Source organism: Lactuca sativa, chromosome 1 (assembly GCF_002870075.4).
Source record: "Lactuca sativa cultivar Salinas chromosome 1, Lsat_Salinas_v11, whole genome shotgun sequence".
Classification (NCBI taxonomy): Eukaryota; Viridiplantae; Streptophyta; class Magnoliopsida; order Asterales; family Asteraceae; genus Lactuca; species Lactuca sativa.
In genome coordinates this window covers 65245141-65259739 of record NC_056623.2, presented here as the reverse complement: position 1 = coordinate 65259739, position 14599 = coordinate 65245141, and the positions used below count along the sequence as shown (strand labels likewise).

The 14599-nt window shown below is 35.0% G+C and overlaps 1 protein-coding gene across 1 annotated transcript; it reads right to left on the bottom strand.

The window, feature by feature from the left end:
* Positions 1 to 232: 232 nt before the first annotated feature.
* On the bottom strand, positions 233 to 6332 carry LOC111893046 (ABC transporter B family member 1). Its single transcript, XM_023889117.3, has 8 exons — positions 5865 to 6332; positions 5732 to 5786; positions 5455 to 5630; positions 5168 to 5368; positions 4265 to 4524; positions 3854 to 4170; positions 3549 to 3772; positions 233 to 2862 (listed from the first exon to the last, which is right to left on the bottom strand). Exons 1-8 carry the CDS (start codon positions 6240 to 6242, stop codon positions 499 to 501), a joined length of 3975 nt encoding a protein of 1324 aa, XP_023744885.1. The 5' UTR covers positions 6243 to 6332; the 3' UTR covers positions 233 to 498.
* Positions 6333 to 14599: the final 8267 nt, after the last annotated feature.

Sequence of the window (14599 nt, the reverse complement as noted above, 5' to 3'; positions counted from 1 at the left end):
AAAATGTAATTTATTCTAAGATACTAATACAACATAAAAAACCAGAAAAAAATCGACGTAGTCCGTTCCAAAGTCTGATATTTCTTGTAATCATGCTCAACTTCACGTGATATACTTTTAAACAAAAACATTAAAAAAAGTACAAATATATAACTATTATGTTATAAGTACTTGGTAGATAAATTAAAAAAATTGTAGTTGTACACTCATACTGTAGTATTATTCATCTTGCTACAGAAAATATGAAACGACTTCCATTAATATTTGAAAATACATGTCTCATTGTCTCAATATTTTTTGTACGTAATTCTTAGAGAACCGATGTTGAAGTTAAGTTTTGACGAGTACATTGGTTCTTTGGTATAATTTACTGTAAACAACATTAACTATGCAACTAAAACTCACCATTATATATTAAGGTTACAACCAGAAAAACAAAAACAAAAAATAGAACACAATTACACAAAACACTCAAGATACCTCATGTTGGTTTCTTAATTAGGATGAACTCGAACCAATGGAAGCCATGTTTACAACCTCATGCCCATGCGAAAATCTCTGCAATTGAATCATCTTCGCATAACATCCATCCACATAAGTCTTCAACAAATGTGAATGCGACCCTTGTTCCACCACTTTCCCATCATCAATAACCGCAATACTATGAACATTTCGTATAGTTGACAACCTATGCGCAACAACAATTGTTGTTTTCCCCAAACACACACGCTCAAGCGCTTCTTGAATACACTTCTCTGACTCCACATCTAACGCACTTGTAGCCTCGTCTAGTAATACAATTTCCGCTTTTCTCAAAAACGCCCTCGCGATTGCCACCCGTTGCTTTTGCCCGCCCGAGAGCTGCACCCCGCGTTCGCCCACAAATGTTTTGTATCCGGAAGGTAATGCAGATATGAACTTGTGGGCGTTCGCCAGGGTGGCCGCCTCGATGATCTCTGCCTCTGTTGCCGTCTCGTGTCCGTACGCAATGTTTTCGTATATCGTGGTGGCAAAGAGACAGGGCTCTTGCGGGACCACTGCGATATGACGACGCAGTGACTTTAGGTTATATTTACGGATGTCTTTTCCGTCGATTGCGACCCGTCCAGAGGACGGGTCGTAGAATCGTTGTATCAGGGAGATCACTGAGCTCTTCCCGCAACCACTTGGGCCGACCAGAGCGAGACTCTTCCCGGCCCGGGCGCGTAAAGAAAGATCACGGAAAATTAAAGTGTCTGGGCGGGAAGGGTAGGCGAAATCGATGTGTTTTAGTTCGATTTCGCCTCGGATCTTGTCGGGCACTGTGGTCGAGTCCTGATCGTCTGGTTCGATCTCGGTTTTTCTATCGAGAAGTTCGAACACAGACTGCATGGCTCGACCGCCTTTGATGAAATCAGGAGCTAGGGTTAGGGTTTCGGCTGCACCATTGGCTGACACCATGAGAACCATGAACACGCGAATTGTCTTTGAGAAATCAGAGATTCCGTGTTTTACGAGCCATGAAGCGTACCAAAGACCGATCGCGTATGAACCATATAGCAAGAATTGGGCGATCCCGAATCCTTGTCCGGCTATTTGTCCCTTCCAGAAGCATCTACGAAGTGGGGTATCAAGACTGGTTTTAAAAAGGTCGACTATTTTTGACTCTGAGTTGAACGCCGCCACTGTTCTCATATTAGCCACCGCCTCTCCGGCGAGTTGGGTGGCCTTCGCGTGTGCACCTTCCAAGTCGCCGGAAAATCCTTGCATGAACATTTTCTGCAAAACAGTCGCTGCAACAACGACAGGGAACACAGCAACAAGAACAAGAGCAAGACGCCATTGGAGAATAAATCCGGTGGTGCAGGCCACCAACATGAGGGCGGAGTTCTGCATGATTACAGAAATCCGGTCACCAATTGCCGACCTGACATTATTGGCATCTAGAGCTAGCCTAGCGGCGACTCTCGAGCTTTCATTCTCCTCCTGATCGAACCATGCCATTTCATTTTTTAAAACTGCCGCTAGCATTTTCTCGCGAACACGTTTTGTTAAATTTTCTCCGACGACATCCCAGAAAGAATGCTGCAAGGTGTTGAAAATAAGAGCCGCCGATGACACGCCGATCAATAAATAACAGTATTTTCCGATCTGTTTAATCATGTATTCATGGTCTTGGCTGTAGTAAACACTGAGCACTGCACTGAGAACGTAAGCAAAGAATGCACTGAGGGACCCACAAACGACGGAACCCACCGACCCAACCAAGGCGTAGCTCCACTCCGGCGAGTTCATCTTCACCAGCCGCCAGAACGAACTTGCTTGCTCTTTAAATGGAAGCTTCTCGAGTTTGTAGTTAGGGTAACCTCCCTCGACTGATAAACTAAATTCCGACGTCGAGAAATCAGATAACCTCCGGGAAAACGGCGATCTCCCATACGACGAGTTCCGAGTCATTATAGGTGAACTCACTGAGTTTCTCGCACTCGAAGGTCTCGCACTCGAAGGTCTCGCACTGCTCTTTCTGGCGTTATTCATGGCGGTTTCATGTGCAACTTCCTGCATTTTTATGAGCTTCGCGTAGACGCCATTTTCGCCTTTGCTCATCAGATCATCGTGAGTTCCGATTTCTGAAACACTACCCTGTTGCAGAACCACCACGAGATCCGCCTTTCGTATGGTGGAGAGACGGTGGGCGATCACCAGAGTTGTTCTTCCGATCATGAACCTGTCTAGGGCTTCTTGCACTAACTTTTCCGATTCTGAATCCAATGCACTTGTAGCTTCATCTAAAAGCAAGATCGCTGGATTCTTTAACATTGCTCTTGCTATCGCTATTCTCTGCTTTTGTCCACCCGATAATTGTAATCCTCTCTCCCCAACCTGCATTTACCATTTCAACGTCAATCTTTGAACTTTTGAAATCATATTCATAGTACTTCTATCTAATCCCATAGGGTAGCTGATTTTTCTCACAAACTAAAACAGATGCTCATAAATTTTCAAAATTGGAAGCAACATGTTTGACTGATAAAAGTCAACAAATTCAGGGAGTACATGGTCAAACTGTTTCTTGAACATGCTTCTGGTCAACCGAAATCTTTGCGTTTGTCAGTCATGTGATGGATACAGTGTACATTTGATATGAATTATAAAATGTGTATAGTTGTATATATTTTATATTTATCGATATTGTCCTTTTACACATACACACACTGGTGTTACAGTTATGTTCTTGTTTCTTGCATAAATCTGCATTTTGCACATGGAGTGTTGACTGAAAAAACCAGGTTTCAAACTTCTCAATTAATGCATTCCCTCGAAAGAAAACTTTACCTTACTACATTTGACTTTTACACCAAGTTAGGTTTTCCTTTTTTTACCAAATTTGCCACTCATTTTTAATCTTTACAAAGAACCAAAAAGCAACCAACTTTAACTAAAGAAAAATCAAACCCTACCCTCCAAATGCATCCAAAAATCAAGAACAATCACCATTAATATCAAAGCATAAAAGTTACCAAAGTGGACCCACAAAATAAAAACAAGATTATAAGTTTTTAACCTACCTGAGTATCATAGGCATCTGGTAATTTGATAATGAACGAATGAGCATTTGACACACGTGCAGCTTCTTCAATCTCACCCATGTATGCATCGGGTCGACCCAAGAGGATATTCTCTTTAATGGTGGTTGCAAAAAGTGCAGGTTCTTGGCTAACTAGACCAATTTGTTGCCTTAACCATCGCAAATTTAGACCTTTTATGTCATGCCCATCAAGCATTACTTGTCCTGTGTTAAAATTAAGCAAGATTAGAGGTATTCGTGTTGTACTATGTGCGTGTAGAGTTGTACATTGAGATTGATTATTACCTGAGGTGGGATCGTAGAACCTTTCAATTAGAGAAACCACCGTGCTCTTCCCTGAACCACTGCTTCCGACCAATGCAATTGTTTTTCCGGCAGGAACAGTTAGAGTGAAATTGTTTAGAATTTTAACATCTGGTCTTGAAGGGTATGAAAATTCGATGTTTTTCAGCTCTAATTGGCCGGAAACGGAATCCAATTCCAATCCCGATTCAGAGTTTTTGTCGACGCTCGGTTTATGATCGATAATTCTATAGATTTTACCCGCTGCTACTCGTGCTTTCGCAAACGCAGACATACTTGGAGCTGATTGGCCTAAAGCTCTGTCAAAATTTGAATTTTGGAATCGGAATAATTAGAATAAAACGAGATTGATTAATGGGGTTTATTGGAATTTTTTGAAAGAAGAAGACTTACAGGCCACCGATCATGACGGAGAACATGGTGGAAATGGCGAGACCTCCGTTGGTGTAATGGTGACGAACAAGATATCCTCCGTACCATAGAAGAAGAGCATAGCAACAAAAGACTGTGAAATAAGTTGCTCCTAATCCTAATCCTTTTGAAAATCCAGTCTTGTATCCGAGTTTCTGTGAGATCTTTAATGCAGAAGAGTAGGCTTGTAATGCTCTTGATTCACCAACATATGCTAAAACTGTTCGAATTTGTGCGATTGTCTGTATTTTTTGATGGATCAAGAAAGTATCCAGATGGTAAAACAGATTAGCTTTTTGAAATTGATAATAATTTCTTGAATTTGGCTCAAATTCAACCAACACCCAGATGCAAGAACATGCATGTTTTTTTATTTTTTATTTTTTCGCTTCAGTTTGTCCAAATATAACAACATTCAGATTATAAAACATTAAAAAGATTAACTTTTTTTTGAAGTTTGCTCTAAAATATTGATAGTCAGATTAAGAAACAAGAAAAATATGGATTTTTTTTCCCCAAAAACAAAAACAAAAACAAATTAAGCTAAGATTAAGAAATACCCAGATAGAAAATTAGAGGAAAGACTGATATATTTCTTAAAAATCGAAAGAAACATGGAAAAAATGATTTTTTTCCTTGATCCAAATAAAAAAAAAAAAAAAAAAAAACAGGGGACGACTGATTTTTTCGTCATCTTGAATTTAGGTCAAATCAAGCAATACCCAGATGGGAAAATAAGAGGAAAGACTGATATGTCGTTGAACTTAGCTCAAATTCAGCAAACTCACATGAAAAAAAACAAAAAAAAAAAGAGAAATTACTACTTTCTTGAATTCATTTTATGGATTTAAGGGAATTATATTTATATAAAAGTATAAAACACACCTGCTCAGCAATATTTCCAGCTTCCGAAAGAGCTTCTTGACTCTTAGAAGACAGTTTCGCTAATGTAATTGTATGAATAGCTCCAATTATCGCAATTAAAGGCACCACTGCAAGTGTCACAAGCGCCAATTGCCAAACTGCTGTGAATCCCACCACAAATCCAGATACAAATGTCGCCATATAGTGTATAAAATTCCCTAGCTGCACGCACACACACACATACACACAAACAAACACAGAGTTAATAATCTCATATGTATGAGTCAAAAAGATTTGATCTTTTTCACCTTTTCACTAATGGCGTCTTGAACCATAACAGCATCAGTATTGATCGCATATACAACATCTGAAGTTCTGACTTCAGTGTCAAAGAACTGAATATCTTGACTCAGTGCTGCTTCAAGATATTTGATCCTCATTTTTGTTGATTGTCTCTCTCCTGTCCACATCCAACATGATATCTCTGCAAATAAATAATAAAACCCATGTCAAATTTCAAATCTTTTTCAAGAATAATTGATATTGATCCCTAAAAGGTGAAGAATTTAGAACAAACAAGCATACCTGCCCATGAAGATGCCCAAATTGCAGCTCCAACTATAAGAAAGTAAAATGCGTACTGCAAGAATTTGAAAAGAAATGAAAAAGATGAAATTTTGATGGTGAAAAAATTGGATTTGGAGAAAAAGAAAGTTACCCTTAACACTTCATCAGTCATTTTATCAATGTTGTTGACATTGGAGCCAAATGAATTGACAAGATCAGCAAAGAATCTGAGGAAAATAGGTAACGAACAACCATGAACAAAGGCACCAATTGTTCCAATACCCATTAACACATAGTCTAATCTATCTGCGAATCTAAATAACTCTCCAAATCCTACTGAAACACCCTTATCTTTCTCTGCATTTTTACTATTCTCTCCTTCCATTTCCATGGTTTCTTTGTTTTGAGAAGAAGAAGAACCCAAGGGTGGGCTTGGGTTTTCAGAGACAAGTTCAAGACTTTGCATTTCGAACCATTCCAACTGCTCTCTCCTTCTCTTTATCTTCTCCTCAGATGCTTCTGATCGCATTTTTTTAATAATGTTTTTATTTATTTATCACTTTCTCTCTCTTTCTCTTTCTCCTTCACTTTCTCTTTTGTCTGTATAACTTTTTCTTTCTCTAACATTAAAGACTTTGAAGCTCTCTTTTATACTGTATCACTTTTCTTTTCTCAATTTAATTTTAAAAGGTAAAAAAGAAAAGTCCCGAGTAATTATATGAACAAAGATTCTTTTGTTCACACCTCATAGAGTCTACATTCAAGTGTATAAAAGAAAACAGATTATATACGAAACAATATTTCTTTCAAGAAACAAGTTATGGTATAACTATAATACGCAAAATATATAGTAACAGACTTTAAATTTCTTTCACTAAAAATCCTTCAATAAATTTTTATTGAGTAAACCATTAATTACATTCAATAAATTACCTTCAAATTATATAGTAACAGCTTTTAAGTTTCTTTCAATAATATCTTTGTATTAATTTATTTGAGTAAACCATAATTTTCTTTCAAATTATACTGCAACAGCCTTTAAAGTTAATTCAATAAATAAGTTTTGGTACCTATAATACGCAAATTATATAATAACAGCCTTTAAATTTCTTTCCGTGAATGTCTTTAAATAAAAATTTATTTGAGTAAACCATAAATTTCTTTCAAGTTAAATACTAACAACCTTTACATAGTAACAACCTTTAAATTTCCTTCAACATTTTTTTTCAATAAATAAGTTTTGAAAAAAAATGGTAAACCATATCATCTGAAGCGACCCATGTCAACCGCCCCAAGGCCGAAGTCAGTATAGAACACTAATAATATTTTGGATGTGCCAAAGTTTGAACTCTGGATCTGTTTGGAATTTCATTCCTCAACTAGTAGGCTCCAGTTATGTTACAAGAATACATATTTGAAAATATCTAGTATTGTTATTTAACTTCAATCTCGTTAACGTTACCTAAGGAGTTGATAGTTAGCACCATTGGTACATCCCTCTTGACATAGTCTAAGTAACTAGTAACTGGGCGGTGCAACACGAGAACTTTCCAAGGGTTTATCACTATCTGAGTGGTCCACGTTAACCCACCCCAAGACCTAAGCTTTGCTAACTATAATATACAACTTCAAGTCCAATTAGCAATAGCCTTTTAATTGAAGTCACATATTTCTCAATCAAACATCCAAATCATGGTTTTGTGGTCTACTTAGAGAAAAACCAATGGTTGTATTCTTTTTTTTGAGTTTTGTTTGTTAACAAAATATAGTCAAAGAGAGATGAGTGAAATGAGAGAGGGAGTGACATAGAGATAGGTGAAAAGACCAAAATGCCCTCATGTGCATGGCATATGATGAGTCTTAAATGAAATATAATAACGGTGTCAAGAGGGAGGGACCAAAGGTGCTAGTTTAGGTTGTAATAGGTACTATGTCTACAATATTGACGATAGTTTAACCAAAGGTGTTATGAATACCAAACATCTGGACTAAACATGTAATTTAGTCTTTGATATTATTAATCATGAAATCTAAAATTATCAAGAGAAAGCTTAAACTTTGTAAATGGTTTCATTATGATATATACATAATATGAAGCAAACTAATTATCATCTTATATATTTAATTAGGGTCAGGTAGGGGTGTGTATGAGTCAGTTTTGGTTGGTTTTAAGGTGAAACCGGACCCAAATCAATAATTTCGATTTTTGGGTTTTGAAACCCACTAGGTTCAGTTTTTGAATGGGTTTGGTTATTGGGTTTATGGGTCACTTTCTTTGGTTGCGAGTTCAACCCATTGGTTGATTAGCTTTGGGTTTCAACCCATTTTCCAATAATTATAATAAGATGAAACAAATGCAGTGTATCATCGTCTTCCTTACATCAAGACCCGAGAGCCTTTATCTTTCTTACGTCTTATTCACGGATCAGTTTTAAACCTAAAACCGAACCCAAATCGAATTTTTTGGTTTTGAAAAATCTAAACCCAAAACCGTTCAGTTTCGGTTTTATCAGTTTTTGTCGGTTTTTTGGTTTTGGGTTTCGGTTTTGCTCAACCCTAGGGTTAGGATCAAAATGGCTGCCAACTTTGTTATATTACATTTAAATGCATTTTAATGCAAATCCCATGTTTATCTTGGTGATTTTGAAGGGAAATGCAGTAAAGTAATTAATGTAAACGAGTTTTTCAAAGAAAATAAAATTTTTTAGTTTTTGAAAAATGACTATTTTCTCTTGACTGCACCCATTCCAGGTTGTTCTTCAAAATCTAGAGTTTTTTTTTTTTTTTTTTTTTTTTTTTTTTTTTTTTTTTTTTTAACTTTAGCAAAAAACAATTTTTTTTTGAAATTCCGAAACTTTTTATCGGGTTTTGAACTTTCGAACTTTTTTTTTCGAACTCTAAAATTTCAGTTAAAAACAAAGAATGTCAGTCCATAATGTAATTTTTTTTTTGTGATAATTTAATCGGTCTGGATTCTGGAATTCTCCATTCCGGACTTGATGTTTATTTTTGCCAAAAATATATTTTTTTGTTACTTTCTATAAATACATAATACATTCTGGATAGATAACTCAACATAGATTTCCAAATACACATTTATTATGTTCGAAAGACTTAAGTTCAATGTTTTAAAAACCGTTTTTTTAGTTGAAACGGTATGGTGACCGATTCTCGGTTCGACCGCCGAGTCAACCTGTTTCTATCATTTTCATCTTTTTTGCTATTTTTATACACATACATATATAAATCATGAATTTGACGCTTACTAGTTCAAACATTAAAAATATATATAAAAATAAGTTGTAGATCAATCTAAATACATTAAAATAACACATAACCATAAGTTTTTAGTGTTTTAAATCAATTCATATACATCAAAAAGAAAATAAAATATAATACCGAAACAAAATATAGTTTTAGATGAATACAAACACATCAAAAAACATTATAACATTTACCATATATTTTTATTTAGAGAAAACTAAATATATTTGAAGAAAATCACCAATGTTTATTATGCAAATAGTTATTTTCCATGTGTTTTTATTCGGTTCAACCAGTTTATTTTGATCGGTTAACCCGGGTTTTCCTAAAAGTCAGCCGGTTCAATCCGGTTCAGAAATCGATATAAAACCGATGATAGTTGAACCGCTCTTTCCCCGGTTCCCGATCCAACCGGTTCGACCGGCCGATTCAAACCGGTTTTTAAAACATTGCTTAAGCTAGATAACTTGTTTTAAATCAGCACAATTGATTTTTCTAAGCTAATTAATATTTTAATAGAAATATTATAAAAAATTTAATTCTATAATAACATAAAATATAACTACAAAACCATATTTTATTGTTCAGAAACTCTCACAGACAAAATCAGTATTTCATTTTGAAATTATTTTATTATAAAGCTAGAATTTAAATAACAATAATTTCACTTTTTTTTTTACCATATATCCAACAAAAGTGAAAATAAAGACATTGTTAGGCAAATATATAAGGTAAAGCAAACATATGAGTAAAAAGTTAAAATCATGTAATTATGATGTCAATTCTCATCAATCTCCCACTAAGTTTGTTCTAAATATATTTTATGTGATAGCAAGTTGAGTGATATGCACTCCTAAATACTCTACTAACCAATTTATCAGTATGATTGCGAAAAAAAATATATTTTTAGTATTTCTAGTATTACAAATCATAAGATAATTATTAGTTAGTTCCGTATATCCATACCAAAGTTAATTGATAATAACGAAATCATAATCTGACAAAAACATTATAACAAGGTTTCATAAATCATAAATATGAAAATGCTGCTATGAACTTTATGTAACTGTCCACTATGAAATATTTTTATATTTCATATTATGATCAAATAATTTGAAGTTGCTACATTTTTTAACGTTCTCCATTAGCACATAACACATAAGCCACAAGTATATGCATTGTCGGAAATGCCATATCCTAAATTCCTTTGTATCTATCCAACATTCCATATCTATTTTATCCTTCAATTCTTACCTATCCTACTGGAGTCTAGATATTTACGCAGGTGTATCTGGTAAAATTGCACCATTTGAGCTTTTCACGACAACGCGTCAAGGTCCACATGGGAGGTTAATCGCAGAATATTATCAACATTGGGTGTCCCAAAGTTTGAAACATGACCATCTTGTTGTGTAATTTCATTCCTCAATCATTAGCTCCATTGCAAGGATACAAATTATAATGTATTAAGATAAAAAAAAAAAAAAAAAAAAAAAAAAAAAAAAAAAAAAAAAACTCCAAAAACAATTTCTTGAAAACCTACGCAAATATACAACACCGAGAGCGGATTTTGAGGTAGAAAATATTTGGACTTCAATGAATTACATATATGAATATCCATCCTACATTTGCTTTTAACACCTCATATGTTCCATGCATGAAACCTTTAAGCTGGCGTAATGCTACAAAAACACATGTCAATGATCTTTTTTTAAATGTTATATAAATATTTATTGCCACTTTCATTTAAATAGTTTAATTCCCATGATAATAGAAAAATAAAAGATGTACGGAAATCTGGTTCGCATCATTACCAACTCATTTCTAAGATCTCTATAAATTATTGGGCAATCAAAAGCAAAACTCCAAACTTTTGAACCTTTAAGTTGGCATTGCGACCCTGGCATATATATATATATATATATATATATATATATATATATATATATATATATATATATATATATATATATATATATATATATATATATATATATATATATATATATATATATATAACCTGGATAAGAAAATATTTTGAAAACTAAAAAATTTAAAGATTATTGACATGAAATCACAAAAAAGTGTTGGTTTTGGCTTTAAATGACCATTTAATTTTTTTGGACCCGCCCGTTAGACTACTAAACTTGAAATTTACCTGTTTAGAATACCATTTTATTTTGAATTAGCAAGGTTCGAGTTAAAGTGTTGATAGTCAAATGTTTTCGTAGCCATGTGGACATATACATGGACTTTGACATTGAAGAACCACCATCCATCTCCCCACCATCGTCCACCACCTCCTCCCACCACCACCACCACCACCACCAATCTACAAATCAGTTCTAACCTATTCATTGTCTTTACCCCTTTGCCCCTGTTCTTCGATTCTTCATTGAAACTGTTAGTTGTTAAAACTCATTCAGCCCTCTTGTTGCACATTCCTCAAGGCTTTCACATGTGATTCGATTTGAATCAAAACACTAAGAATTTTCAGTGACTTGCAACTACAAAAACAATCAATTATCATATATGTTTATCAATCGTGTTACCCAACTTTACAGATAGTTTAGGTCCATACATACCTATATGCAATCAATTTAATTTTGTTAGGATGGAGGAGTTATCAGAATTTCAAAAAATCATAGTATTTCAAAATCGAAGGTTGATTTCCATTTCATCTTTGTAATGCCCGTAATTTCGGGCTAGACGTAAGGTATAATAATAACTATTATACATTTTATCGAACAATTAAAATCATTGAATAAGATAATTGTTCTTCATACGCGTAACGAGCTAATAAATACTTAATATATACATGATATGTAAACAAATATTAAGATTATATAATATTTGTAGAAAACCTTAATATAAAAATTTATCGTTGAAGCGATAAAATAAAGTGTAAATATAAAAGATTATTTAGGATAAATAATCTTAGCGAAAGTTATAGTAGTCGTGATCACGAGCACGTGGATATAAAGACCATTTAAATCTGACTTCGTATGTGGAAGTTATGATTTTTCTAAGTTTCACGTTCAACTCGACACAATGTGTGTGTCATAAAAAGTGAGATAGAGGTCAATTGCTTGTTAGACAAAACATTCTAAATGAAAGTTGTAGTACTCTTCGATATGAAATAGGCGATATAAAGAACATCGAAAATGGAGTTAGTATGACGAAGTTATGAATTTAGCAACATTATTTATAGTCTAAGCCTTCTAGGAGCGTAAAACGAAAAATAAAGTGTGAATTAGCCGATGATGTCCAAATGAAAGTCGTAGTACACGTTGATACGAAATCGAGAATATAATAATCATTGAAAACGGATTTCGTTTGCAAAAGTTATGATTTTTAGAAAAATTAGAAATTCGGACAACCGAGATCATACCATGACATAATCTAAGACAACCATTCCTCCTTAATCCTGCAAGCGGATGCTGACACGTGGCAAGGCGTGGCGTGCCTCCTTGAAATTTCTATATATATGTCCGTTTTTGAGCTCATTTTTGCACCAATCCTCTCAATCTTCTTCCAAACTCTTGAGGCCCAACTTTAGTAATTCTTAGGTGTTAGTAGCGAAGCTCTGGAATGCCAGAGAGACCGGAGAAATAGAGCTTTCCGTTTTGAAGTTTTGCCCGCGAAGTTTCCGGTTTTTCACTAAACAACCTCTAAGTTGAGTTATGCTTACCGTACTTTAAGTATAACTTATATTTATATTCGTAACGTTACTATGAACTTATAAATAAGATTTATCAGTAATACCAATACTTATACTGACCAATCTACTTACGAGAATTATGATTAGACTAGATGTGTGAGGTGTTTAATTAAAGTGAATTTTCCAAACAATGTACCTCTATATACCAAATGGGTCCTACCTCCGATATCAACTTACCTAGTTGTTCCTTATCAACTATAATTTAGTATTCTTTTGGACTATTGATAAATCTGATAAAAATATTATTATGAATAATATTTAGGTCGTTTTATGGGAAAAATATGAAGTGTTAGTTTCTAAACTCGAATTTTTCAACCAAATTTTCATTTTAAAAATACCTAAAAACATAGTTTTTAATGTCATCTCATGTCAAATATAATTGTCAAATACATAACACCACAAAACAAGTCATAATATCCCAGAATCCACAAATATCCCCATCAGCAGACGAGTGTTTACAATCATATCAGCGACTTCCCGTGATCCTAAGATGTACTTGAAACACATTTACACCAACACTGTAAGCACAAAGCTTAGTGAGTTCCCTAAAATACCACATACACAAAATAATTACCCTCTCATGGATGTATCACGATAAAGATCCTCCGGTCATGTGTCTCAGTGAAGACCCTCCGGTCTCACATCTCGGTATGGACCCGCTGGTCATAACTTAATATATACAAAAAATAATATAAAAGCATAAGTCACAAAGACAGAATGCATAAAACACATATGTCAGTACAAGCAAATAAGACCCTCCAGTCAATAATACAAATAAGACCCTCCTGTCAATACATGCATCACCATACAGGTAAGTATCGTGAGAAAACTCACCTCTCGTATAAAAGCAAGTAACCTCGCACCCGAACTGCCAGTCTAGACTCCTCCTAAATGTGCCACATGTAACTCTAATTAATAATAATATCAATAACCTCGAATTGCTAGACCAAGCCTCTCAACTAAATCTCAGAAGGGTAAAAGACCATTTTACCCCTCCTTGGTCAAAAGTCCGCAATTTGATCTAAAACTCAAAAGTTAACGAAAGTCAACACCCAACGTGTACGCTAGGCGTACAGCTAGCTAAGCATGCGACGCGTATTTCCGCCCTACATTGCGCGTAGCTGGGAGTACGCACGACGTACTCCTCGGTCTCCCTCTTCTCACTTCTGTTGGTCTTAACCCGTTAAGACAAACATTCTAACCATGGATCTGGGCTGAATTAGACCTATTCCTTCATAAAGTTAATGACTAAGCCTTTGCAAGGCTAGTCAAGACCCAATCTCAAAAACTCTATTTTTCTCAACACAAAAGGTCATACAACTCATGCATGAAGAGATTAAGACGTCCAAGCACTCATTTTTATGAACTAGAACACTCTAATACACCTAAAAGGACAGAAGAATAGCTCTGGAGTTCACCAAACTTACAAAGTTCCAAACTTGGGACCTAAAACCCTAAAAAGGACTCAAAACAAGAACCAGAACATACAATGAACAAGTTTTGAACTTGATACCTCTGGAAGATGCACAAACTGAAGTAGAATTCAGATCCACAAGGTAGAAGCACAAGCTATCCTTCCTTCAAGTTCCTTTTCCACCAAAAGATTCATAAGAACACTCAAATGAGCCACAAGCACTCACACAAGCTATGAAAACGAGATTAGGGTTTGAAGGAGGTTGGAGGCTGATAATGGTGGCTAGAAATGAGGCCACCATGTTATTTAAATAGGGACAAAAGAAGAGATTAGGGTTACATTCTAAGCCTAGTACGCCCATCGTACCCTCTAGTACACCCAACGTACTAGGTAGCCTCCGCGTCCATGTCACACACATGAGTACGTTGCGCGTACACATGCATACGCCCAGCGTACTCAAATGCCACCTTTTTCACAATAAGGACTA